Genomic DNA, 27957 nt, shown 5'->3' with positions numbered 1-27957 from the left:
GCAGATTGGCACGGTATAATATCCCATTGAATACAAAGATGAAAAAACGCTTCAGGGGGGGAAACCATGTCCAACGAGCCAACAGTGAAATGACTCCAGATTCCCACAATGCATTCTCTCTGTAAATGGATAATGACTATACAAATCTTTTGCATTGGCTAATATAATCCTCTACAGGAGTTTAAATACATACACATACCATTTAAACCCACACATGGGATATTCTAGACTGCTAAATTAGGCTATAAGAGCCAAAAATGTCAAAGGAGCAAATATATTTTTTCTGACTCAAGACGTTTTGCAATCACTGGATGCTCTGCCTCATAGGAGAATACATCAAATGATTTTACTCTCCAGTCCCAGCCTAACCTTGTCCCCAGGCTCAATTTCTACCGCATATAAAGAGAGAACCAGCTGGTGGAGGAGATTAATCCCAGGCTTACATCACAACAACAATATAATGTAAAGACTGTAGTTAAAAGATTTTTGTAAATTCTACAGGCATGCACAGTGTCTCTTGTCTAACACCAAATGGTGTCAGGGAGCAGAATCACCCAACAGGTTGTCCGGAGGCTTCGTCTTCTCTTCCACCCCACACACAAGTTGGGTTGAGTGGTATTATGTCAGCTGCTCTGACTAAAATAGTGTGTTGCTAAGTGCAAGTTATGTACAGTTATGTACCGGACACAAATCAAGTTAAGCTTCCTGTTGGCCTCATCGACGTGCAGTACGTTTTCAGTCTAGTTTTCGGGTTTACAGAAAATTTCTCCAGTCCTCACAGTGGTATGTGAAGTTGTTCCATTTGTTCAGATTGGATGGGAGCTATTATGTGACACTGACAAACTAAAGGACCTATTGAATAACCAGTAATAGAAAAGTTATTCATGTTTTGGAAGAGAACAGGTTATTGTTTCTAGTTGGCTAATTGGATGGTATCTATTGCCTACCCACTTATCCTGAAACCTTGTAAACTTTTTTATTTATTGAACCATACTAAGTGATGACAGGGTCAAGGGCATTGGAATGTGTGAATGGAATGTGGATGTCCATGTTTGTCTTGTTGGAATGTTTACATCCTCAGCTTGGAATCTGACCCCTTTTGGTGAGCTTGTTGTTGGGTTGATAGAGTAAATATATTAAGTGATTTGCACGAGCAAACAAATAAAATTAAACCAAATGGTATTTTCTATATATATATAATATTTATGACTGTTACTACTGTTATTTAACAATATGTAAGTTAGAGGATGGTCAATTAAGTCATGCTTTATTTTTCTTTAGGGACACGTCATTTGGACAGGTAACGTTTGCTAGCTAACTGATTGCAACATGTTCAAGTAGGAAGCAAAAGGGGGTTGGACGCATGTTCATTCAGATTACTGGTAAAGTGAACAGTGCAGACTATTTCGCGCCCAAGAAACTGCTTCCTACCAGGTAAGAACATGCCATAACAAGTTTTCAGCTTACAATAGTTACTGTCTGATTAGTATCGTGCTTTTAACTAATACTATGACCTTTTAAATCAATTGAGGTGGGCGCAATCCTCAAGATTGGACAAATCCAGGAAGGAAATTTGACCTCGATAGCCACTGCTGCGTAGTAGGCGACCAAAATGTGGCTCACATTTGGCAGCTAACGTTAGTGTACGGCAGTGGTGGATATCGTTTTTACATTACGATATCTCAATGTATTTTACATAAAATAAAAGACATGCCGTCGTGTAGTTTAGGTAAAATATGGGGTGTCCTTGTCCTTAGCAACTCGCTATTCGGTGTTTTTTGGGGGGTTGGGTTGGCTAGCATAGCAAGCCAGTCAGCTTGCTAACTGTTGTTAGCTTTTTTGTTGTTGTTGCAAACATTACTTGGTTAGATTATAAATAAACTAGCTAGTTTCGTGTCAAACAAGTCTGAGCTAAGTGAAAATGTTTTTTTGCTTTACAAACCAGTATTTTTGCTATTGACGTTTTTAATGGTCAGTCAAGGAAGCTAAACAGCTAACTAATGTTACCTAGTTACCCTCACCCTGCTTCACTGACTGTCCCCGGCCACTGATAAAATACCAAAATATTACTTATTTTATGTCTACTCTCATTATAGAGCTCAGTGTTGGTGCCAGAACTGTTTTGGTTAGAGAAATAGGCAGGCATTAGTCCTAATGCAACATTTACAACGTCTAGATTCAGCCTGTGAGATCAAATGAATCCTGTTTAGTAAGTTGGTTTGCAGCGCAACATATTTGTTGTTACTTGGACAGGAAATAGCACTTTTATAACTGACTACCTACATTAGGCTACATTCCTATTTCATAAAGGTGCTTCTCTGTGTGCTATGAGCAAGAACAAAGATTGATTAATGCCCCTTGACTTAGTCCACATTTTTTTGTAGATTATTTAATACATTTTGTACTCTGGCTGTATTCAAAATGTATTTAAATAAACTACACACACTACCCCATGATGACAAAGTGAAAACATGTTTTTTTTGACATTTTTGCAAATTTCTTAAATGAAATACAGAAATGTCTCATTTACATAAGTATTCACACCCCTGAGTCAACACTTTGTAGAAGCAAGCACCTTTGGCATCGATTACAGTCTTTTTGTGTAAGTCTCTAAGAGCTTACACATCTGGATTGTATGCTATTTGCATTATTCTTAAAAAAAATATTCAAGCTCTGTCAAATTGATTTGTTGATCACTGCTAGACAGCCATTTTCAAATCTTGCCATAGATTCCCAAGCTGATTGTTAAATCAAAACTGTAACTAGGACACTCCGGAACATTCAATGTCGTCTTGTTAAGCAGCTCCAGTGTAGAGTTGGCCTTGTATTTTAGGCCTTGTGTTTTAGGTTATAGTCCTGCTAAAGGTGAATTCGTCTCCAAGTGTCTGTTGGAATACTTTTGATACTATTTGATACCATTCATACTTTTGATACTAAAGTACATTTTTAAAACCAAATACTTTTACTTAAGTACTATTTTACTGGGTGACTTTTACTTGAGTCATTAAGGTATCTTTACTTTTACTCAAGTATGAAAATGTAGTTTTTCCACCACTGGCCACCAACATGCTTGTGTTGGATTTGACCAAAACATAACTCTTTGTATGTCTTTGCCACATTGTTTGCAGTATTACTTAAAGGTGCAATATGCAGATATATCTCCGCCATTTCCTAGTTGCTACATTTCTAACAGTAAAGTTTGACAAACACTACACAATGATTGCTGGTTATCATTGTAACATCTGAACTGTGGATTTAAAAAAAAATAAAAAATTTTGCAGTTTGAAGCTGGTGTACAAAACAGAAAGCAAATCTTAAGCATGGGAAGCATAGAAATAGTGCATATAGAACAGATCTACTGCTTCTTAGACTTGCTTTTTAATGAGAGTGACCGGTGTACAACTCAAATTTCTATGTGAATTTGGTTGGGTCACCCAAAAAGTTAAATATTGTAGCTTTAAGTGCCTTGTTGCAAACAGGATGCATGTTTTGGAATATTTTTATTCTGTACAGACTTCTTTCTTTTCACTCGGTCATTTAGGTTAGTATTGTGGCATAATTGCAATGTTTATCCATCCTAAGTTTTCTCATATCAGAACCATTAAACCTTTTTAAAATTCCTGAGCAGTTTCCTTCCTCTCCGGCAACTGAGTTGGAAAGGACTACTGTATCTTTGTAGTATTTGGGTGTATTGATACACCTTCCAAAGCCTAATAACTTTACCATGCTCAAAGGAATATTCAGCATCCAGCTTTTTATTTTCTTTATTTACACATCTACCAATAGATGCCTTTCTTTGCGAGGCACTGGAAAACCTCCCTGGTCTTTGTGGTTGAGTCTGTGCTTGAAATATGCTACTCGATTGAGAGACCTTACAATCATCTGTATTTGTGGGGTACAGAGATGGGCTAGTTATTACAATATCATGTTAACTTCTATTATTGTCCATGCAACTTATAATGCGATTTGTTAAACACGTTTTTACTCTTGAACTTATTTAGGCTTGCAATAACAAAGGGTTTGACTACTTATTGACTTAAGAAATTTCAGCTTTACATTTTTTTTTTTTATATACCTTTTCTATAATTTTCTACAAATGAAATTCCACTTTGACAAATTTGGGTTATTGTGTGTAGATTTTTTTTATTATACCTTTATTTAACTAGGCAAGTCAGTTAAGAACATTCTTATTTTCAATGACTGCCTAGGAACAGTGGGTTAACTGCCTGTTCAGGGGCAGAAGGACAGATTTCTAACTTTTCAGCTCGGGGATTTGAACTTGCAGCCTTTCTGTTACTAGTCCAACACTCTAACCACTAGGCTACCCTGCCGCCCCAATCAGTGACACAGAATCTCAATTTAATAATCAGGCTGTAACACAAGTAAATGTGGAAAGTAAAGTGGTGTGAATACTTTCTGAAGACACTACATGTAGGCTACCTTACAGTTAACCCCTCTCAAATATTTGAAAGAATCTTGTTTTCTTAGCAATAAAATAGAAAACGCAGAGCACTTGACTCCTGACCCCTGACACTCTCTCTTGGACCCATTTGGGCATAGCGGTCTCTCTACTGGTAATGGATACATTTTTGCCATGTTATTGTGTGTGTAGATGGATGAGAAGGGTAAAACATTATTTAATCCATTTTAGATTAAGGATATAACGTAACAATGTGGAAAAGGTTAAGGGGTCTGAAGCAGAGCCAGACATTACCCCCCCATGGAGTTTCCACAGGCTGTGTATCTTGTCCGGAATGGTTCTATAGTCTCTCTTCACTCCCTGCCCACACTACCATGCATTATGGGTATGGCTTCAAAATAGAGACAAGCCGTTGCTAAAAAGCATTCTAAGCCATTCTCTCAACTGTCTTGTTATCGATTCTGACGTTGTGTAGCTTCTATTTTTAGCCATGTTTTGACTTTTTCTCCACAAGCACTGTGAAGGTCATTTTTTGGGGGGGGGAGCTTTTGGGGATACTGGCGACTGCCAGGGGGTCAAGCAGGCGAGGGCAGTGGGTCTTGTTGACAGGGGACAAGTTGTCAAGTCACTGTTCCAGACCTGAGGTCTCAACAGTTCTAGAAATAGCCTGTGTCCCAAACGGAACCCATTTCTCTATTTAGTGCACTACTTTAGGCCAGGGCCCATAGGACTCGGGTTGAGAATAGGGTGCCATTTGGGACATAATCAGTTAGTGATGATGAGGTCTCCAGGGGACAAGCCAACAGAGCAGCAGGACCTTCTGGCCTCTGGTTGCTGATAGGCTCCAAGAAATCTCTGGGAGCCACGATTGTGACTGTAGAGATGATTTTTCCTCATTGTGTCGGACATTTTGTAGTGAGGTTTTTTTTATTTGACAGTGTGAAATTGTGTTGTAATGCGTTTGTTTATTTGCTAAATAACTTTTTCTCACCAGCTAGTTTTATTGTAGATTTGTGTTTAGGCTAATAACTTCCTCATTCTAGGCTCGTCTACTTTTGTCAGCATGTGTAATGTTTGAGCACTATATAAAACACAAACGTTTATACTTAAATCCCCCCCATCCCTCCTGTTGTTGGACAGGTACATCTAGTTGTATATTTAGTTGTCTTTTATTTCAAGGATGTCCACTTCCTTGTTCTACCTCCCATACCCAAACCGAATGCGCGTAATTTGATATGTCCCCCCCCCCCACACCAAACGCGATCACGACACGCAGGTTGAAATATCAAAACAAACTAATTATTTTAATTTGGGGACAGGTCGAAAAGCATTAAACATTTATGGCAATTTAGCTAGCTAGCTTGCAGTTGCAAGCTAATTTGTCCTGGGATATAAACATTGAGTTGTTATTTTACCTGAAATGCACAAGGTCCTCTACTCCCAAAATTAATCTACATATAAACGCTCAACTGACTCGTTTCTAGTCATCTCTCCTCCTTTTTTCTTTGGACTTTATATGGCGATTGGCATCTAACTTCCATAGTATTACCACGACGACGAGCAACCTCCGTTCATCTTTCAATCACCCGTGTGGGTATACCCACGTGCCATCTCCTCATTGGTTATCTGCTTCAATAAACCAATGAGGAGATGGGAGAGGCAGGACTTGCACCGCGTTCAGCGTCACAAATAGAACTGACTTCTATTTTAGCGCTTGGCAACGCAGACGCTTGTTGGCACGTGCAATGATTGAATAACATGTATGTGTAAATGTATTTTGCAACACGCACATGACGAGCGGTGTGGTCAGCATGTCAGGACCTTATATGGTGTCTAGTTCTACTTCTTGGTTCTACCTAAGAGTAGTCTGGGGAGCCGCTGATGGGCTCAAGACTAAGGAGATGATTGTGGACTACAGGAAAAAGAGGACCGAGCACGCCCCCATTCTCATCGACGGGGCTGCAGTAGAGCAGGTTGAGAGCTTCAAGTTCCTTGGTGTCCACATCACCAACAAACTAGCATGGTCCAAGCACACCATGACAGTCTTGAAGCAGGCATGACAAAACCTATTCCCCCTCAGGAGACTGAAAAGATTTGGCATGAGTCCTCAGATCCTCAAAAGGTTCTACAGCTGCACCATTGAGAGCATCCTGACTGGTTGCATCGCTGCCTGGTACGGCAGCTGCTCCGCCTCCAACCGCAAGGCACTACAGAGGGTAGTGCGTACTGCCCAGTACATCACCGGGGCCAAGCTTCCTGCCACCCAGGATCTATATACCAGGTGGTGTCAGTGGAAGGCCCTGAAAATTGTCAGACTCCAGCCACTCTAGTCATAGACTGCTCTCTCTGCTACCACACGGCAAGTCGTACCAGCGTGCCAAGTCTAGGTCCAAGAGACTTCTAAACAGCTTCTACCCCCAAGTCATAAGACTCCTGAACATCTAGTCAAATGGCTACCCAGACTATTCACATTGCCCCCTCCCCTCCACACCACCACTGTCACTAGGATCTGTAACAGTGGACTGTGTTTTGTAGACATTACCCTTTGCCAAAGTTTCAGAAAGTGTGTTTAGGAGTGCAAGGGCAATTTTGAGTTATTGCACACATGCACTTCAGAGTAGGCGTTCCCTAACGGAAATCTGCAAATTAATGCTTGAACAGGCCAATAGGATCTCACTAGCTTGTGCTTGTGCTTGGCTCCGCCCACCCCCTTGCTTGTTTTGCCCACGAATTAATTTGCTCCCATTGGAAATGACTCTCTGGTCTATCTTGGGTTAGTTATTTAAAAAACAAACATCTTTGCTTATATGGTCTCTGTGCTTAGTTTGGTCAACAAACAGGTTGGGTACTGTATAAAACACCCAAGTGTGTATTACCAGTGCATACCAACATCACTCATCCCTCTCGTTGTTGGACAGGTCAACCTCTAGACAGGCCTGACAGTGGAGATGTCTAAAGCGCCAGATGGCCCCGCTAGGACCCGCTCCAGGTCCAAGTCCAGGTCCAGGTCTTGCACGCGGTCTCGTTCCAGAAGCCGCTCCCGTTCCAGATCCAGGAAGCACCGCTACAGGTGAAGTTTATAATCACTTCCTTCCTCTAGTGTATGGAGACTTGTCATCAAACCCTGTTTTCCATACATTACTGGGACATATACTTGCCATATATGCCTACTATGAGAATGCTACACATTTTTTGCATTGTAATTTCAGAATGTCCATAATATATCTGGTGCTAATAGTGGAATGATAGTTTCACATTTATTAGGTACTCGCCAGTGTTGTGATTGGCTGTGATATTTGATTTTCCTCTGCTGGATCGACATCTGTTGTCAAATGAGGGAAAGCTGTTCTGACTGGGTGTACTTTTTTTCACAAAGTCAATTAATCTAAATCGCTGTGAAATATATTTTCAGTAAATAATAAAATAATATTGTTTTTACAACTGTTTGTAGCTGGCGGACCAAAAGCAACTTTGGTTTTGGTCCACCAACTTTAAACTGCTGTAAAAGCAATATTTTGTGTTATTTACTGAAAATGTATTTCACAGCGACTTTGTTATTGGAAAAAATATTTCTCATTGGGTTTAGATGGTACAATTTCCTACACACTTCAGTGCTTGTTTTCTCACTGAGAGATTTATGCTAGATAACACAGCTACAAAGTCTGAACAGCTTTCCCAGTTTGATAACTGAAGCAGCTCTGGCTGGAGAAATCAATAGGCCAATCACAACACTGACAGGCAAGTACTAAAAAAAATCATATCTCTAATTTTGTCAAACTTATGGACGATTTGCTATATATATATATATATATTTATACACACACAGTGGGGAGAACAAGTATGGTACACTGCAGGTTTTCCTACTTAAAAAGCATGCAGAGGTCTAATTTTTATCATAGGTACACTCCAACTGTGAGAAACGGAATCTAAAACAAAAATCCAGACAATCACATTGTATGGTTTAAGTAATTAATTTGCATTTTATTGCATGACAAAAGTATTTGATACATCAGAAAAGCAGAACTTAATATTTGGTACAGAAACAGAGATCATGTTTCCTGTAGTTCTTGACCAGGTTTGCACACACTGCAGCAGGGATTTTGGCCCACTCCTCCATACAGACCTTCTCCATATCCTTCACTTTTCGGGGCTGTCGCTGAGCAATATGGACTTTCAGCTCCCTCAAGATTTTCTATTGGGTTCAGGTCTGGAGACTGGCTAGGTCACTCCAGGACCTTGAGATGCTTCTTACGGAGCCACTCCTTATTTGCCCTGGCTGTGTGTTTCGGGTCGTTGTCATGCTGGAAGACCCAGCCACAACCCATCTTCAATGCTCTTACTAAGGGAAGGAGGTTGGTGGCCAAGATCTCTCGATACATGGCCCCATCCATCCTCCCCTCAATACGGTGCAGTTGTCCTGTACCCTTTGCAGAAAAGCATCCCCAAAGAATGATGTTTCCACCTCCTTGCTTCACGGTTGGGATGGTGTTCTTGGGGTAGTACTCATCCTCCTTCTTCCTCCAAACACGGCGAGTGGAGTTTTGACCAAAGCTCTATTTTTGTCTCGTCAGACCAGTTGACCTTCTCCCATTCCTCCTCTTGATCATCCAGATGGTCATTGGCAATATTCAGACGGGCCTGGACATGCGCTGGCTTGAGCAGGGGGACCTTGCGTGTGCTGCAGGATTTTAATCCATGACGGCGTAGTGCGTTACTAATTTTATTATTTGAGACTGTGGTCTCAGCTTTCTTCAGGTCATTGACCAGGTCCTGGCGTGTAGTTCTAGGCTGATCCCTCACCTTCCTCATGATCATTGATGCCCCACAAGGTGAGATCTTGCATGGAGCCCCAGACCGAGGGTGATTGACCGTCATCTTGAACTTCTTCCATTATCTAATAATAGCGCCAACAGTTGTTGCCTTCTCACCAAGCTGCTTGCCTATTGTCCTGTAGCCCATCCCAGCCTTGTGCAGGTCTACAATTTTATCCCTGATGTCCTTACACCCTCTCTGGTCTTGGCCATTGTGGAGAGGTTGGAGTCTGTTTGATTGAGTGTGTGGACAGGTGTCTTTCATACAGGTAACGAGTTGAAACAGGTGAGTGGAGAACAGGAGGGCTTCTTAAAAAAAAAAACTAACAGGTCTGTGAGAGCTGGAATTCTCACTGGTTGGTAGGTGATCAAATACTTATGTCATGCAATAAAATACAAATGAATTACTTAAAAATCATACAATGTGATTTTCTGGATTTTTGTTTTAGATTCAGTCTCTCACAGTTGAAGTGTACCTATGATATAAATTACAGACCTCTACATGCTTTGTAAGTAGGAAACACGGCCGATTTTGCAGGTTATCAAATACATGTTCTCCTCACTGTATATACTACCTTTCAAAAGCTTAGGGTCACTTATAACACGTTTTTCTCCATTTAAAATAACATTAAATTGACAGAAATACAGTGTAGACATTGTTAATGCTGTAAATGACTATTGTTGCTGGAAACGGCAGATTTTTAAAGTAATATCTGCAGAGGCCCATTATCAGCAACCATCACTCCTCTGTTCCAATGGGACCTTGTGTTAGCTAATCCAAGTTTAACATTTTAAAAGGCTAATTGATCATTAAAAAAAAACATTTAGCAATTATGTTAGCACAGATAAACTGTTGATATGATTAAAGAAGCAATAAAACTGGCCTTCTTTAGACTAGTTGAGTATCTGGAGCATCATCATTTGGGTTTGATTACAGGCTCAAAATGGCCAGAAACAAAGACATTTCTTCTGAACCTCGTCAGTCTATTCTTGTTTAGAGAAATTTAAGGCTATTCCATGCGAGAAATTGCCAAGAAACCGAAGATTTCGTACAACGCTGTGTACTACTCCCTTCACAGAACAGAGCAATCTGGCTCTAACCAGAATAGAAAGAGTGGGAGGCCCCGGTGCACAACTGAGCAAGAGGACAAGTACATTAGTGTCTAGTTTGAGAAACAGACACCTCTCATCAAATGTATTTATATAGTCCTTCGTACATCAGCTGATATCTCAAAGTGCTGTACAGAAACCCAGCCTAAAACCCCAAACAGCAAACAATGCAGGTGTAGAAGCACGGTGACTAGGAAAAATTCCCTAGAAAGGCCAAAACCTAGGAAGAAACCTATAGTGGAACCAGGCTATGTGGGGTGGCCAGTCCTCTTCTGGCTGTGCCGGGTGGAGATTATAACAGAACATGGCCAAGATGTTAAAATGTTCATAAATGACCAGCATGGTCAAATAATAATCACAGTAGTTGTTGAGGGTGCAACAAGTCAGCACCTCAGGAGTAAATGTCAGTTGGCATTTCATAGCTGATCATTGAGAGTATCTCTACTGCTCTTGCTGTCTCTAGAGAGTTGAAAACAGCAGGTCTGGGACAGGTAGCACGTCCCGTGAACAGGTCAGGGTTCCATAGCCGCAGGCAGAACAGTTGAAACTGTAGTAGCAACACGGCCAGGTGGACTGGGGACCGCAAGGAGTCATCATGCCAGGTAGTCCTGAGGCATGGTCCTAGGGCTCAGGTCCTCAGAGAGAGAGAATTAGAGAGAGCATACTTAAATTCACACAGGACACCGGATAAGACAGGAGAAGTACTCCAGATATTCCACACTGACCCTAGCCCCCCGACACAAACTACTGCAGCATAAATACTAGAGGCTGAGACAGGAGGGGTCAGGAGACACTGTGGCCCCATCTAATGATGCCCTCGGGCAAGGCCAAACAGGAAGGATATAACCCCACCCACTTTGCCAAAGCACAGCCCCCACACCACGAGAGGGATATCTTCAACCACCAACTTACCATCCTGAGACAAGGCCGAGTATAGCCCACAAAGATCTCCGCCACGGCACAACCCAAGGGGGGTGCCAACCCAGACAGGAAGATCACATCAGTGACTCAACCCACTCAAGTGACGCACCCCTCCTCGGGACGGCATGAAAGAGCACCAGTTTTAACCCCTGTAATAGGGTTAGAGGCAGAGAATCCCAGTGGAAAGAGGGAAACGGGCCAGGCAGAGACAGCAAGGGCGGTTTATTGCTCCAGAGCCTTTCCGTTCACCTTAACACTCCTGGGCCAGACTACACTCAATCATATGACCCACTGAAGAGATGAGTCATCAGTAAAGACTTAAAGGTTGAGACCGGGTTTGCGTCTCTCACATGGGTAGGCAGACCATTCCATAAAAATGGAGCTCTATAGGAGAAAACCCTGCCTCCAGCTGTTTGCTTAGAAATTCTAGGGACAAGTCCTCAACTGGCAGCTTCATTAAATAGTACCCGCAAAACACCAGTCTCAACGTCAACAGTGAAGATGCTGGCCTTCTAGAAAGAGCTGCAAAGTAAAAGCCATATCTCAGACTGGCCAATAAAAAGAAGAGATTAAGGTGGGCAAAAAAAGACACTGGACAGAGGAACTCTGCCTAGAACGCCAGCATTCCGGAGTCGCCTCTTCCCTGTTGACGTCGAGACTGGTGTTTTGCGGGTACTATTCAATGAGGCTGCCAGTCATTTTGTTACAAATTTAACCAGAACTTTGCATAATGCACATTTACAAATAATGGCTAACTTCTTATAGCAGGCATTATAGAAAATGAACAGGGGTCTCATTTAAACAATCTCTCAAGCTCAAGTCCACGTGCTAGTGAGTAGCCAGCTAATCTTAATATTTCAAGTTTAGCCAACTTGCATCTATTTACGAGGTAACAAGGTAAAACAGTTGACTTGTTAAGAACACACCCCTCTGTCTGTCTCCAGCTGTTTGAACAGCATGCTGGCCCGTGGGCTGTTAATATGTTGAAAGCAAGTGGCCTACCTTATTTCTCAGAATGAGAACGAGTTGCCAATTCCTTATTCAATTGCCAATTCCCTAGGCTACCCTGGGGCGGCAGGGTAGCCTAGTGGTTAGAGCGTTGGACTAGTAACCGGAAGGTTGCGCGTTCAAACCCCCGAGCTGACAAGGTACAAATCTGTCATTCTGCCCCTGAACAGGCAGTCAACCCACTGTTCCCAGGCCGTCATTGAAAATAAGAATTTGTTCTTAACTGACTTGCCTGGTTAAATAAAGGTAAAATTAAAAAATGTTTAAAAAAATCAACTGCATTTTTTTTCATGCTTATTACACGTTCAGACAGCTATTATAACAGTATTTGGCCAAAATGCTGATAGTGGTACCGCAGTGCCATGTGTGACAAACTGAGCATTAATTTTCCAGAATCATCATACTCTTGTGGTAGTAGTGTCTGCTCTGTGCGCAATTTGAGGAGTTGAGATATGAAAGCGTGTCGGTAGAAAGCTTAACTTCTTTCTCCGTTACAGTATAATAATGTTTCTATGTTGTGCTGTTCATATGAACCATTCTGTTGGACCAAACCTCAAATGCAAATAGCGATTTGAAGCTGCTTGTCAGAGGAAGATGTGATCTCTCACCTTTGTTGTGAGTGCCGGGGACATGTTTCACCCTCGCAAAAATAAACCCTACGCATTTTTGTGGGCTTATTTTGGACCGAAGCTTGTCGCCTGTGGAGACATGAGCATCTAATATAATTATTTGTGTGTCCGTTTTCGGAAAGTTTGTCTTGCATCTCAACAAACATAAGCACTACATCACCAATGGGTGCATAAATACATGCATAAATCACAAGCAATAACTACAGCAGACAACACATGGATACAGTCCGTAATTCAGTGTGGGAATGAAGGATTTCTGGCCTCTGTATCGGCAGCCTGGCGGTAGGAGCTGGTCCTGGTTCAGTGGATGCTTCGTCATTCTATTCATATTTCTGGTGTAAATTGGAAGGTCCACACCACACAGAGGGAGCAAAGCTGAAAAGACCAAAAAGATAACATGAGAACGGACATAAATGCTCATAAAAATAACCAGGATTCATGCAATGTAACAGTTAGGCATTTCGATCAAAATCAAACATTCAAATTAATACGATATATCGCCCAGCCCTAAGTAATACTGTGAAATAATTTTAGCGCAATATATAACATTTATAATGGACATTTTCTGAAATGATAATGCAAATAAATTAAATCCTGTGTTGCACCTTTTTAAGATACACTGTTGAGTAAAAGGTTAATTTTTATCCTTTTTCTTTGCTCGGATAAAAATATAACTTCATATTTATGATGGGGTTAAAATGGCCGCCTCTTAACCAGAAAACACATTTTATATTATACAATCTATTTCCTGTCTGTCTTCTGTTTTGAACTGAGACCGAATGAACTAATCCACCTACAAAACATGCAGTCAGTGACCCATAAGTTTTTATTCATTATTGAATCATCCTTTTGTTACTTACATCATTATAAGATGAGTGAGTCATCATTTGGGTCAGTTCTTTGCCCTGGAGAAGGGAGGTCAAACAGCATTCAGCACTTTGTGCGTCTGTAATGACTTCCATGAGGAATTATGGGCCCAGTGTTGGTTACATCTCAACTTAGTTATATGACTGAGCATTTAAAAAAATATATATATATTTTATTGATTGACTATTGTTAAAGTTTGATCCCCCTCAAGCCACTGTGTGTGTTTTGCCATACAGTGGCATGATAACAGGATGCTCGGGACCTCTTTCGGTGAAATTCTTTTATTTAAAAAAAAATTGTACCTATTATTTAACTAGGCAAGTCAGTTAAGAACAAATTCTTATTTTAAATGACGCCCTAGGAACAGTGGGTTAACTGCCTTGTTCAGTGGCAGAACAACAGATTTTTACCTTGTCAGCTCGGGGGTTTGAACTTGCAACCTTCCAGTCCAATGCTCTAACCACTAGGCTGCCTGCCGCCCCAATGCACGAGACAAGCGCTGTCCATAATAAATGACTTGTCCAAAAGGAAAGTAATGGCTGGAAGTGCTTTCACAAAGAGAGACGTGTCAGAGGGAGAGGAAGTGTTGCCTAGCCAGGTCAAACACCCTCTTCCCACTCCCTCCTCCTACAGGGATTAGAGTAGAAATGCTTTCCCATTTTTGGCCCAACTCTTTCCACTGCTCCAGTCCCTCCACTCACACACTCGTCAGATAAAGGGAGTCCCTCACTAACTACTGTGAGTACGCTATGTAGCTCACTGCTCAGAACACCAGCTCCCAGACTCTTTCAATGAAAAAGCTCAAGAGGTAAGTGGATGGGGGAATTTATACACTGGATTTGGCAGTTTTTCCCACTGCGGTACATGGGTAGAAACCAATATCCTGTTCGCTTGCTGTCTGGGTTGTCGTTCTAATTCGCATTCGTCCTTCTAAAATGTGCCTGCTACTTTGCATTTTCCTGGATTTGTAGGAGTAGTGTGCCGATGTACTATGGGGACGCTACTTTCACTGTTATTTTTCTGCTTCACATTATTTTCATGGATTTAAGCATCGCCGTTAGAGTCCTTTATATGTGGTGGAGGTAATACTCTTCATGTCTAAAACCTCCAGCATTTAACCAAATACATTGGCTACGTCTTCATTTGTTGGTTGAGAATATCACAGGATAAGCAGTATGAAAATGTATTCCATATGGTGCCTGATTTGGGGATTTCTCCTTCTCTGTCCCTCACGTTACTCAAAGGGCACCTTGAAGTGAAGTTGTTTTGAATGTTGAGTGTCTTCAGAGGGAAAAGGTTGGGAGGAGGATCCTGGCTGCGTTGGTCCCTGGCTGTGTTTTTTTAATAGGCGCTAGTGTGTGGTTTAGTAGCTCCTCCATGTGGACAGAATACTCTAACGCATTCCCTCCGTCCCATCCACTGGGACCACTGCCAGTTAACAAACCGACGGTGTAGGTTATTCATCCCGACCGTCTGTTCTCTCTGAGTGAATGGTCTGGAGAATGAAAAAGGCTGCCGAAACAACAACCATTTTATTATTTTTACTCTGACTGTATACTCCTACTCAGTCCAACTTAACCAGACGGGTTGTCTCAAGGTGTACATATGTTTAGTGTTTTTGTCATGTTTAGGCAACCCTTCTGAAAAGTGTACCAACATTGACTTGGCTACACAGTATCTTTAACAGACTTCTCTCCTAGTTCTAGGTCACGTTCCCGCTCCAGATCTCACTCTCCGTCCCACGGCAGGAACTATCCCACCAGAGACTACCAGAACAACCGGGGTTACCAGAGGGGCTACAACCGTGGCTTCCGCAGACCCTTTTACTTTCGCGGTAGAACCCGGGGCTTCTACCCTCGCCAGGGTTACCAGAGAGGAGGTAACAGCTACGGCTACAGAGCCAACAACTGGCAGGGGGGTGGCTACCGGGACGGGCCGCCCCACGACCAGGACCACCACGGTCCTCACAGCCCCAGGAGAGGGAGATCTCGGTCCCGCACGCCCCGGAAACGCTCCGGCAGCCGCAGCCACTCCCGGTCTCGATACTCCGATCGTTCGTCCTCCAGGGGTTCCCGACGGTCCCGGCGGCACCACAGCTCCTCTTCCCGCTCCTCTTCCCCGCGGAATCGCCGCAGCAGCCCCGGCTCAGGGAAGTCTGGCTCTAAAGATGTAAAGGACAAGACTACACCAGCAGAGGCCAAGGAGGAGAGGGGAGGGGCTGGGGAGCAGGTAGGAGGACCAGGGGGAGAAGGCAGCAGTCATGATAAGGCCTCCGCTGGGAAATGGCAGGGTCTGAGTGACTATAACAACAGCCCCAAATGCAGCAGTCCGGCTGTTGGTGCCAAACAGGGGAAGTCGGACCCCAAAGGGTCATTGTGGAGAACCATGGGCAGCACTGGCGGTGTTCCCTCTACCAAGAGCCCACCAGGCTCCACCAAGGCCGGGCCGACTGCCTCCACCAGTGGCTTTGGTTTCTTTGGCAAGGAGGATCCCACCAGAGCAGACGATAAGACTGCTATTTCCTCTGCTTTCAAAAGGTATGTTCCCCCTTTTTTACTTTCTTTTTCTTTCTAGTTTGTGATTGTAATTATTTATTTTAAGCTTGTTCAGTCTGCACAACTACAATAGATTTAAAAGAATGGATGCCATTGTCACTTCTCAATTTAAATGCATATAACAAAATTGAAAAAGTCACTGCTGTTGTCCTCTGCATTTTTTATTATACCCTTATTTTACTGGTTAAGTTGACAGAGAACACATTTACAGCAACAACATGGGGAATAGTTACAGGGGAGAGGAGGGGGGGGGATGAATGACTCAATTGGAAGCCGCTCTGGATAAGAGCGTCTGCTAAATGACTTAAATGTAAATGTAAATGAAGCGGGGATGATTAGGTGGCCATGATGGTATGAGGGTCAGATTGGGAATTTAGCCAGGACACCAGGGTTAACAACCCTACAATAAGTGCCATTGGATCTTTAGTAACCATAGAGAGTTAGGACACCCGTTTACCTGCACCCTACTGGGGGGTGGGGGAAATGTCCCAAATCACTGCCGTGGAGCATTGGAATATTTTTTTAGAGGGGTGGCACCAGAAGAGTGCCTCCAGCACCCCTTCCAGCAGCATGATATCCCTCTAATTTAAAAGGTGATGGTTGAGTAAGTATCATTATTACAATCTGAGTCCTGGTCAGTCTATTCTAAGTGTTCAATGTCATTATCTGGTATTGTCAGTCTTCTGTGGATGTGTAGTCTTGTTTCATTAGATCATCCAACATTCTACCACGTGATGAAATGTCTTTCATTTTAACATCAACGCCCTTTTAGAAAATCTGGATTCTGTAACGATAATAGATTTGAATCAACATTCTCCTTTGTATAACACAATGTAAAGGTCCATATGCTTCTCTGTCTGATTGCCCAGGTTCTTGGCAGAAAACAAGAACAAAAAGCAGCAGCAGCAGGCGGCGGCAGATTGGGAGAATGGCCAGGACGGAGACAGCCGAGAGAAAGGGAACAGCAAGATTGGAGGAGGCCTTTTCAACATAACAGCAGCCTCCTTCAGCTCCAAGGCCGATAAGTCTCTGCCTTTCCTGGAAAGAGCCGAAGAGGCCTTCCTCAAGTCTCAGGCTGCTGAAAGAGAGGAGGAGGAGGAGGTGGTCAAGCCCAAAGGAGCTACCCTGACAACACGGGATGTGTTTGGGAAGTGGGAAGACGAGCCCCATTACTACCCCCCAGGGAAGGACGAGGAGAGACGGAGAGACACGGCCGAAGACGTGGATGAAGACCTGGAGCACATGGAAGAGGAGCTTTACCGCAGCCGCAAGCAGGCCTCCAAGAAAGAAGAGAAGTCCAAGAGGAAGGAGAAGAAGAAGGAGAAGAGCAACAGGAGGAGTCCATCTCCCGTCAGCGCAGCAGTGCCCCCTAGGGGTTCAGGCAGCGGGGAGAAGGACAGGCCCCTAGCCCTGTTCCCCATCAATAGGTTGGAGTCACACCTTCCCCGGTCCTCTGGGAAGAGGGAGGGCTTGGAGCACAGTATCAACACATTTGATGAAATGCCCAGGTAAGCAGCATCACCAATGGTTTCCATCAACAGACTGTTTGGATGGTTAATAGTTTCTGAAACTGGCCTAGTTCTTAACTTCTTGGCGCACCCATCCCGTTAGTGGGGTCATTTTCGTCAACATCCGCTGAATTGCAGAGCGCCAAATTCAAATTAAATTACTGAAAATATTTAATTTTCATGAAATTACAAGTGGAATATACCAAAACACAGCTTATCTTGTTGTTAATCCAGCTGGCATGTCAGATTTCAAAAAGCTTTACAAAGAAAGCAAACCAAGCGTTTATGTGAAAACATTACAAACAGCTAGCAGCAAAGTAGATTGGTCATGAAAATGAATTGCTTGCCTTTGATCTTCGAATGTTTGCACTCCACTAGACTCCCAGTTACACAATACATGTTCCTTTTTGTTCGATAAAAAATATTTTTAAATCCAAAAACCTCCATTTGGTTGGCGTGTTTTGTTTAGTAATCCACAGGCTCATGCAGGTCACGACGGGCATACGAACATTCCAAATGGTATCTGTAAAGTTCGTAGAAACATGTCAAACGTTTTTATAATTTATCCTCAGGTTGTTTTTACAATAAATGATCGATATTTCAACCGGACGGTAGCTTTTTCAATAGGAGAGGAATAGAAAAGCTCTGCTCCATGCTGCTTGCGCATGCGAAACTCTGGGGACACTCAGCTATACACTGACACGATGTAATCATTCTTGCTCATTTGAAACTATGTCTAAAGACTGTTCACACCTTGTGGAAGCTATAGGGAAGGAATCTGGTTGATATCCCTTTAAATGGAGGATAGGCATGCAACAGAGGTTTCACAACAAGAGGCACTTCCTGGTTGGATTTTCCTCAGGTTTTCGCCTGCAAAATCAGTTCTGTTATACTCACAGACAATATTTTGACAATTTCGGAAACTTTAGAGTGTTTTCTATACTAATCTGCCAATTATATGCATATTCTAGCTTCTGGGCCTGAGAAATAGGCAGTTTCACTTGGGCATGTTTTTCATCCAAACATCAAAATACTGCCCCCCCTAGTCTCAAAGTTAACTGCGTATAGTTTTGGATATGTTCGAGGGGTTAACATTTTTATGGAACTCTGTCACGGTCTTGAACACAACAGTTTCAGCTTGTCTTTCTCTTCTCAGCTCCTCTGGAAGTCTGACTAAGGAGCGTGGTTTGTCCAGGGATCTGGTGCATCCCAGTAAGAAAGATCCCGGACAGTTCCGCTCCATTTTCCAACACATACAGGCTGCTCAACTCCAACGCAGCCCCTCCGAGCTGTTTGCGCAGCATATTGTCACCATTGTGCACTACATCAAAGGTAAGCGCTGCTTATGGTTGACCGTATTGCCGGTCACGAGTCATGGCGGAAGTCAGATTCCACGTGATCGTTCAGTCACGGTAATTAGGCTTCTCCAAGCTCTGATACTGCTGATGGTCAATAGTAGCCTACCAAATGTTGCTAACTGTCTGGTACTCAGCACTCTACGGTCCCTCTAATCCCTCTAACATCAATGCAAAGGTCATCAAACACTTCATGACAGCATGAGCTCATGTTGTGCTACATTTCTATAGGCTATGGAATTGCTTAAGAAATGGCCTGAAGGGTTCCATCAACTTTCTATAGACTTTGCCTACTATATTTCTCTCAACTTTCCTAATATTAACCTCCATTGCTTATATTTACAACAGGAGGCTTGTATATATTTACAACCTGGCTGGCTTGAAAATGAACCACAGAAAAGCACCCTCCACTGGGGCGGCAGTGTAGCCTAGTGGTTAGAGCTTTGGACTAGTAACCGAAAGGTTGCAAGTTCGCATCCCCGAGCTGACAAGGTACAAAATCTGTCGTTCTGCCCCTGAACAGGCAGTTAACCCACTGTCCTAGGCCGTCATTGAAAATAAGAATTTGTTCTTAAGTGACTTGCCTAGTTAAATAAAGGTAAAAAAAAAAAAAATTGCTGTGCATAGTGGTCAAAAATAGTAAAAAAAATAAAGAAAAACCCTGGAATGAGTAGGTGTCTACACTTTTGACTGGTACTCTATTTTAATTAACACTCAATTACCATGAGCCCTCAGTAATTTGCTTGACAATCACCGACTGACAAAATGTTGACTGCCACAGCCCTACTCTGACCCACAACAACACCTAAACAGTAACCACTCGGTGAATGAAGTCCGTGATAGCAGATCTATGGGTTGATTTATTAAAACAGGGGCTGAATCCCAAATAGCACATTATTCCCTTTTTATAGTGCACTATAATGGGGCATAGTGTTCCATTTGGGACTCACTCGCAGGGTATTTATTGGTTACCATGACGTCGTCTGTGGCTTGGCTTCAGAATGTTCAGTAGTTCCATGGAGTGTTGACTCACTAGTCCTTTTGTAGGATTTGACGTAATTCTGGCGTTGTGAGAACATTTTCAAGTAAAAAAAGATGAGCTGATGCACCTCCGATGTTTGTAGAGGTGCTGACTAACGGAGGAGGGTAAACTGCATACAACGGGTGATGAGCTGTGCCTGGTTTACTCCAGATATAGTGCTTTGCATTCAGGATCTTTTGCCTTATGCTCTTCAGTCTTCCACATGCCTTCTCAGGAGTGGCTTCCACCAGGCTACTCTCCCATAAACCCCAGATTGTTGTCCTTCTGGCAGCTTCTCCCATCTCACCTCCCAGTTGCTCAGTTAGGTCGGACGGCCAGCTCAAGGCAGAGTCTGGGTAGTTCCGTATTGTTTCGGTTTCCCCAATGATGGAGGACCACTGTGCTCTTGGAACCATTCACTGTAGACATTGTTTTATAGTCTACAGACAGTTCCTTGGACTTCATGGTATAGTTTTGGCTCCGACATGCACTGTCAACAATGGGACTAGATATATACATATAGACAGATGTTTCTATCTTTCTAAATCGCGTCCAAACAATTAAAATGGCCACAGGTGGACTTCAAGTTGTCGCGACGGCTCAAGGATGATCAAAGGAAATTGCATGCACCTGAGTGTCATAGCAAAGGGGGTGTGAATACTGATGTCGATGTATGTAAATTAGATGCATGTGTTTGATACTCAATCAATTTGCAAAAAATGTCAACATGTTTTCACTTTGTCATTAATGGGGTATTGTGTCTAGATGAATTTAACTCCATTTTGAATTCAGGCTGCGACACAACAAAATGTAGAATAAGTCGAGGCGTATGAATACTCTCTGAAGGCCACTGTATTTTAAATATGGTCTGCGTTAGTGGTGTCCAAATATAAACCTTGTATCTTTCCTCCAGCACAACATTTCCACTCTTCAGGCATGACTTTAAGTGAGCGATTTGCCATGTACCAAAGAAAAGCAGCTGAGATGGAATTGATTAAACAAAGGAAGAGTCCAGAAATCCACAGGTAAGTCATTCTCAACCAACATTGTAGCAAATACAGATAACTGCCAAAAGAAAGGAAACCCTTGAGTAAATGAGGGATACAAAGTATATTGAAAGCAGGTGCTTCCACACAGCTCTGGTTCCTGAGTTAATTAAGCAATTAACGTCCCATCATGCTTAGGGTCATGTATAAAAATGGCTATGCCTTCATAGGATGACAATGCACCCATCCGCAGGGCACGAGTGGTCACCTGAATGTTTTGATGAGCATGAAAACGATTTGAACAATATGACATGGTCGTCTCAGTCACCAGATTTCAACCCAATTAAACACTTACGGGACATTCTGGTGCGGCGCCTGAGACATCGTTTTCCACCACCATCAACAAAACACAATGATGAAATTTCTCATGTATCAACCCTCCAATATCAAATGTATTTATATAGCCCTTCTTACATCAGCTGATATCTTAAAGTGCTGTACAGAAATCCAGCCTAAAACCCCAAACAATGCAGGTGTAGAAGCACGGTGGCTAGGAAAACTCTCTAGAAATGAAGAACCCTAGAGGGGAACCAGGCTATGAGGGGTGGCCAGTCCTCTTCTGGCTGTGCCGTGTGGAGATTATAACAGAACATGGCCAAGATGTTAAAATGTTCATAAATGACCAGCATGGTCAAATAATAATAATCACAGTAGTTGTCGAGGGTGCAACGAGTCAGCACCTCAGGAGTAAACGTCAGTTGGCTTTTCATAGCCGGTCATTGAGAGTATCTCTACCGCTCCTGCTGTCTCTAGAGAGTTGAAAGCAGCAGGTCTGGGACAGGTAGCACGTCCGGTGAACAGGTCAGGGTTCCATAGCTGCAGGCAGAACAGTTTGAAACTGGAGCAGCAGCACGGCCAGGTGGACTGGGGACAGCAAGGAGTCATCATGTCAGGTAGTCCTGATGCATGGTCCTAGGGCGCAGGTCCTCCAAGAGAATTAGAGAGCATACTTAAATTCACAACAGGACACCGGATAAGTACTCCAGATATAACAAACTGACCCTAGCCCCCCGACACAAGCTACTGCAGCATAAATACTGGAAGCTGAGACAGGAGGGGTCAGGAGACACTGTGGCCCCATCCAATGATACCCCCGGACAAGGCCAAACTGGCAGGATATAACCCCATCCACTTTGCCAAAGCACAGCCCCCACACCACTAGAAGGATATCTTCAACCACCAACTTACCATCCTGAGACAAGACCGAGTATTGCCAACAAAGATCTCCGCCATGGCACAACCCAAGGGGGTGCGCCAACCCAGACAGGAAGATCACGTCAGTGACGCACCCCTCCTAGGGACGGCATGGAAGAGCACCAGTAAGCCAGTGACTCAGCCCCTGTAATAGGGTTAGAGGCAGAGAATCCCAGTGGAGAGAAGGGAACCGGCCAGGCAGAGACAGCAAGGGTGGTTTGTTGCTCCAGAGCCTTTCCGTTCACCTTCACACCCCTGGGCCAAACTACACTCAATCATATGACCTACTGAAGAGATGAGTTTTCAGTTAAGACTTAAAGGTCGAGACCGAGTTTGCGTCTCTCACGTGGGTAGGCAGACCGTTCCATAAAAATGGAGCTCTATAGGAGAAAACCCTGCCTCCATCTAGCTGTTTGCTTAGAAGTTCTAGGAACAATTAGGAGGCCTGCGTCTTGTGACCGTAGTATACGTGTAGGTATGTACGGCAGAACCAAATCGGAAAGACGGGTAGGAGCAAACCCATGTAATGCTTTGTACGTCAGCAGTAAAAAGCAATTCTGGTTTGTGGCCCAATTCCATATTAAGACACTTTGTTGGGTGTTTTCTTATTTTGACAGTTACCTGTAAGTCTGCCTTTTGACTGACATCGTGAGATTTATTTAACGCACATCAAAAATTCCACGTGGATTTATAAAGTTGTGTGTGTCGCTGTTACTCCAAAATAGTTGAGAAATATTGAATATTCTTTGAGACCGTTGTGTGACCAGTACGTACTGGTCACACGTTTACTGTAACTGTATCCAACTGTCCTTTTTGTTTTGTGTCCCCCCTCCCAGGAGAATCGATGTCTCCCCCAGTGCTTTTACCAGACACTCTCACCTGCTTGAGGAGCTGGAGGACTGCAGCTACAAGGTGAACGGCCTCTTTTGGCATTTGAAGTAAAACAGGGGATTTGAGACGATCCAAACAAAGCAGCAGTGTTCAGCTTTGTGCTTTTCTTTTAAAGGAGATAAGAGTCTAAATCAAAAGAGCCCAGTTGTGTATTGTAATGCCAAGCGAGCCCCCCCCGAGCCTAAGAGATCATATGGTTATTGAGCTGTTATGTACGTACATACGTACCCACCCAAGCAAAGGCTAACAGGAAGTGACTTAAGCTGCTGTGTCCAAGCATCTCAAGGGACCCTAAGCAATGCCGTTGTAAGTATTTTTCTCAAAACAAACAAGCAAAATTTATTCAAGTTCAGTACAAATGATTGTGTTTTTGAAAATCGTATCTTAAAAGCTGCTGTTTTACTATGAGGTGTGTAGATGTCTTGTCTGTTACTTGGCCAAGTTACTCAGTTTAATAGAAGCCTTAGAAGATTAACTTAGTTTCCATTAACACACATTATACTTACAAAATACTTTTGATATAAAACATTCTAGTTATTTGAAAGAAAAGCTGTGAACATCAAGTTGGCCTTATATCTCAGGAGGTCTGCATTTTGTGTCATCATCAGATGTTGTCCAAAACTAAAACTGTTTAACAAGTTCTGTCTTTAAAAAAAACTTTATCTGAAAAGACATCATTACTTCATTATATTTTGTCCATTGATAAAGTTATTAAGTGGTAGGATGGTAAATTAGAAGTTGTGGTGTTCGACGCGAAAGCGATCACTAACATAGACAACACTTCTATATTTACACAGGATCGGGGTAGAACAGCGAAAACGGACCCAATGGACCTGCGTCTGGATATAGAGCGGCGCAAAAGGTTTTCTGGGAAGGAGCAACGGGACAGGGGCAAGGGCTCCCAGGGACCCAGCCAAGAGAGGTCCTCAGAGAAATCTTCCAAACGCCACAAGAAATCAAAGTAGGCTTATTATATCTTAATGTAAAATCACCTCCCTATTGTCTCTTCCCATTGTCTTACGTCAGACAGCCCGATGAGCCGGTAGCGTTGGAATGAAGCCATCTGCCTGAACACAATGTTTTCATACTTTTAAAATGTAGTGATACAAGCTGTATGTGACACATTTTCACCCTTATCCATGATTTCCTGTTTTGCACTCCCAACTATATAGAGGCAGTCAAAATGGAGACTAATTCAGATTTGCTCTTTACCCTTCACTCTCAGAAAAAACAAGAAGAATCGTGATCGCTCTCCGTCCTCCTCCTCCTCTTCCTCCTCCTCTCCCTCTCCCTTCAGAGGAGGGTTCAGAGGTAAAGACCACATGATGGGGGAGGAAATGGAGCATACAGACCAGGGCTACAGTAAGCCTCGCTTCGGGTCCCGTGACTATGAGGGCCCCATGGATAGGGGTCCCCCCCGCGACTATGAGGGCCACATGGATAGGGGTCCCCCCCGCGACTATGAGGGCCCCATGGATAGGGGCCGAGGACGTGGAGGATTTGTAAGTTCTGCTCTCTGTGTGGTGTATTCTACTATCACCTAGCCTAACTGCACAATTGGAATGATGTGATTGATTGTCTTGTAATATACATCAGTGACATTCAAAAACACAACACTGACAATAGGCCTGATTCCTCTTTTCTCCACAGCCAACTGAGAGCCCCTAGTGTTCTCTCTTATTCCCTCCCTCTCTCCCCTACTCTTTCTCCCTCTTTCTTTCCCCCCAATAGCTGTCTTTTTCACTCTCCCACTCTCTCTCCCACAACAAAACTGGCCCAAGCTCGGTGTCTGGGGCTGTAGAGTGAAGTTGCCCATAGTCTGACCAAGTTTGTTCTGGTGGTTTCAGCTTCCCAGAGTAAGAGGAGGAGGAAGGGGCTGGAATAGAGGCAATTACCAAGGTAACACAAGCAGCAATGGTAACCCCCCTCCTAATATGAACGCCGCCCCGCCAGAGCGCCCCCCAGATGAGGACTGGGACCCAGAGTACACCCCCAAGAGCAGGAAATACTACTTTGTGAGTTTCACCACTTCCTGTTTTAGCACATAGTATTTCTTTGTCTGAAATGGCACCCTTTTCCCTTATTTTATAGTACACTACATGTGACCAGTGATGATCTTGATTTGAAATATGAAAACCTGGTCTTAATTGTGTTTTTAGTATTGTGATCGTTGACCTTCTGAGCACTCAGGGACATTAATAGAACATGAATATGTTAAAACATGTTCCTCTACTGATGCTGGTGCAGTGGTTGTTTTCACTGACCTCTCTCTGGCCATCCGCCTTACAGCATGATGACCGTGAGGATGAGAAGACATGGCTGGAGAGCTGTGGCCGAGGGGTCTTTCCCCACAGCAGGGGTCGCTTCATCTACCGCAAGGGGGGCAGAAGCCCAAACAAGTGGACTCATGACATGTTCCAGACTGGCGAGGAAGGGGGCGGGAACAAGGAGGAGGAGCACCACAAAGAGTTGGACCAGAAAGACGACAACCAGGCCGCCGTAGACCCCTCAGCTTCCTCCAAACTGTAGTAGAGGACTAGGCCCTGTTACTTCTCTTGATCCTCCTCCTCCCCCATCCTCTTGCTCCTCCTCACCCATCTTCTACCACCAGAGCTTTCTGTCCATTTGTGAGAGGTCATCTGATCATCTCTGTAGGCTATAGGAGCCTGCACACAGTCACATCAGAATGTACATGATACACTGGTCTTTGTATTGTTGAGACAGTAAGTTGTGAAAGATGTTGAATTGATCTTGAGTTAAGAGCAATACTTTTTATTTTCCAGTAATTTGTTTCTGTTTCTGAGTGTTGAATTACTACCAGTAATTTGTCTTTGTTTATCTGTCTGTATTTGCTTATTTGTTTTGCAAACAGCTGACTGGTTTTCAGTTGTTTTCTGGGTCTGCAATGGTGATGGTATTGCAGCTACATTGATTTAAAACTTCAAGGACAAATTATTTTCCCTCTTTTAAGACATTGAAATGACACGCATTTGTGCCTTAAAGTTTATATTCATACATGGTGATATATGTGCATTGCTATAATTTTGTGCAAATGTTCTGCTGTACTAGCTAACGCAAGCCTTTAGCTAAACAGGTGTTTTGGGCAATGATACGTTTCTGAGGGTATTTGCATAACCATTTGGACTCGAACTTCCTCACCCCATTGGACCAACCCACTGTGGGTACTGAACCTCCCCACCCCATTGGACCAACCTACTGTGGGTACTGAACTCCCCACCCCATTGGACCAACCTACTGTGGGTACTGAGAACTCCCCACCCCATTGGACCAACCTACTGTGGGTACTGAACTCCCCACCCCATTGTCCCATTTGAGAATTCTTCATCATACCCTAAGCATTTTCATTACCGCCAATACTTCTGCTCCTACTTTTTGGGAGGTTGAGGTTATGTATGTGGTGCCCCCCCCCCCCTGTTGATACTGGATGTTTTTCTGTTTTTAAAGCAAGGATTTTCACTGTGTAAAATGAAAGGACTGTGACAAAAAATAGTTTGTTTCAGAGTAAATTAAAAAGTAAGTTAAAAAAAAAATCAATATTGTTATTGAGGCCTTTATCTTGAGAGATAAGTGTTTAAATAGGATACTGTATGTTTTAATAACATTTTTGAAAATGGATCAGTTTATGGGCTTGTCGGAGTCCTTCAGTAATGTTCTTTATCAAAAGGTAAACTTGGACTGTTGAGGTTTATGGCATAAGATGTACTGAAGTAGAGAACATTTCCCTGTATGTGGCAAGTACTGTCAAAGTATAATTGTTGGTGGCGTTTAAACAGGTGAGTAGGGTTTAGTGAGGTACTGGGCTGCTTTGTTTGGTCTATCCAGACTGTCCTGTACTGTAGGACTGTGATTCAAATTTTTGTTTTTTATGCTACATTTGAAACTGACGCTAACATATTTTCTGTTACTTCAGAGCTTTGAACTACTCTTAAATGTTCAATAAATACGTTCTACGGTTTGCTTGAATTGTTTTGTCAATTATTGCGTTTTCCTTTAGTACTTCTCATTTTAAAGTTTTGTTAGTTTTCCACATTCTTAAGCTTGACCTGTAAAATCAAACCCCTGATGAAAAGTCATTAGATCTGGTATTAAAGTTTGGGATTTGGGTATTTAAGCCCTTAATCAGATGAACTTGTGGTTACCATTTTTATGTCTGCGTCCAGTGTAAAGGAAGTTGGCGGCAGTTTCACAAGCTAATGCTAACAGCGTTCTCTGTTCCAACACACTTAGGTAATTTTACAATAATTACTATTTGAAATTTGTGACAGGCACACAAAATGATTGTGTATTAAATTATTTCCATACTGCATTTTGTGGGTATTACACAATTTCCTGAACACTGTATATATTAGATGAATTCCAATTTGTTGTGGCTAATGTTAGCTAGGCTAGGGGTTAAGGTTAGGTAACATGCTAACTGAGCAGTTAAAGGGTTAGCTAAAAAGTAGTAAGTAGTTAAAATTGAAGTTGTCTGTGTTGAGATTCGAACACACAACCTTTGGGTTGCTAGATTTTTTTTTTTGTGCTTTCTCCATCCATCCACCCCCCCCCCCCTCTAAATATTCTACTGTTTTTATCTGTGATTGATCTGCACATGAAAAAA

General features: G+C 42.9%; 1 protein-coding gene across 1 annotated transcript; it reads left to right on the top strand.

Annotated features, from left to right (window-relative positions):
• Positions 1 to 1346: 1346 nt before the first annotated feature.
• LOC135551723 (thyroid hormone receptor-associated protein 3-like) lies at positions 1347 to 27312 on the top strand. The gene is made up of 11 exons (XM_064982919.1): positions 1347 to 1434; positions 7339 to 7490; positions 15467 to 16303; positions 17191 to 17829; positions 18986 to 19161; positions 21119 to 21230; positions 23282 to 23357; positions 24134 to 24297; positions 24562 to 24838; positions 25184 to 25351; positions 25626 to 27312. Exons 2-11 carry the CDS (start codon positions 7369 to 7371, stop codon positions 25863 to 25865), a joined length of 2811 nt encoding a protein of 936 aa, XP_064838991.1. The 5' UTR covers positions 1347 to 1434; positions 7339 to 7368; the 3' UTR covers positions 25866 to 27312.
• Positions 27313 to 27957: the final 645 nt, after the last annotated feature.

The sequence above is a fragment of the Oncorhynchus masou genome, chromosome 13 (assembly GCF_036934945.1).
Source record: "Oncorhynchus masou masou isolate Uvic2021 chromosome 13, UVic_Omas_1.1, whole genome shotgun sequence".
NCBI classification, from domain to species: domain Eukaryota; kingdom Metazoa; phylum Chordata; class Actinopteri; order Salmoniformes; family Salmonidae; genus Oncorhynchus; species Oncorhynchus masou.
The sequence above is the reverse complement of the archived record's forward strand: the minus strand, read 5'-3'. Positions and strand labels throughout refer to the sequence as shown.

Coding starts and splice junctions, on each gene's coding strand:
- LOC135551723 (XM_064982919.1), top strand. CDS start 7,369: ATGTCTAAAGCGCCAGATGGCCCCGCTAGGACCCGCTCCAGGTCCAAG. Junction 23,358..24,133: donor TGGAGGACTGCAGCTACAAG/GTGAACGGCCTC, acceptor ATATTTACACAG/GATCGGGGTAGAACAGCGAA. Junction 25,352..25,625: donor AGAGCAGGAAATACTACTTT/GTGAGTTTCACC, acceptor TCCGCCTTACAG/CATGATGACCGTGAGGATGA.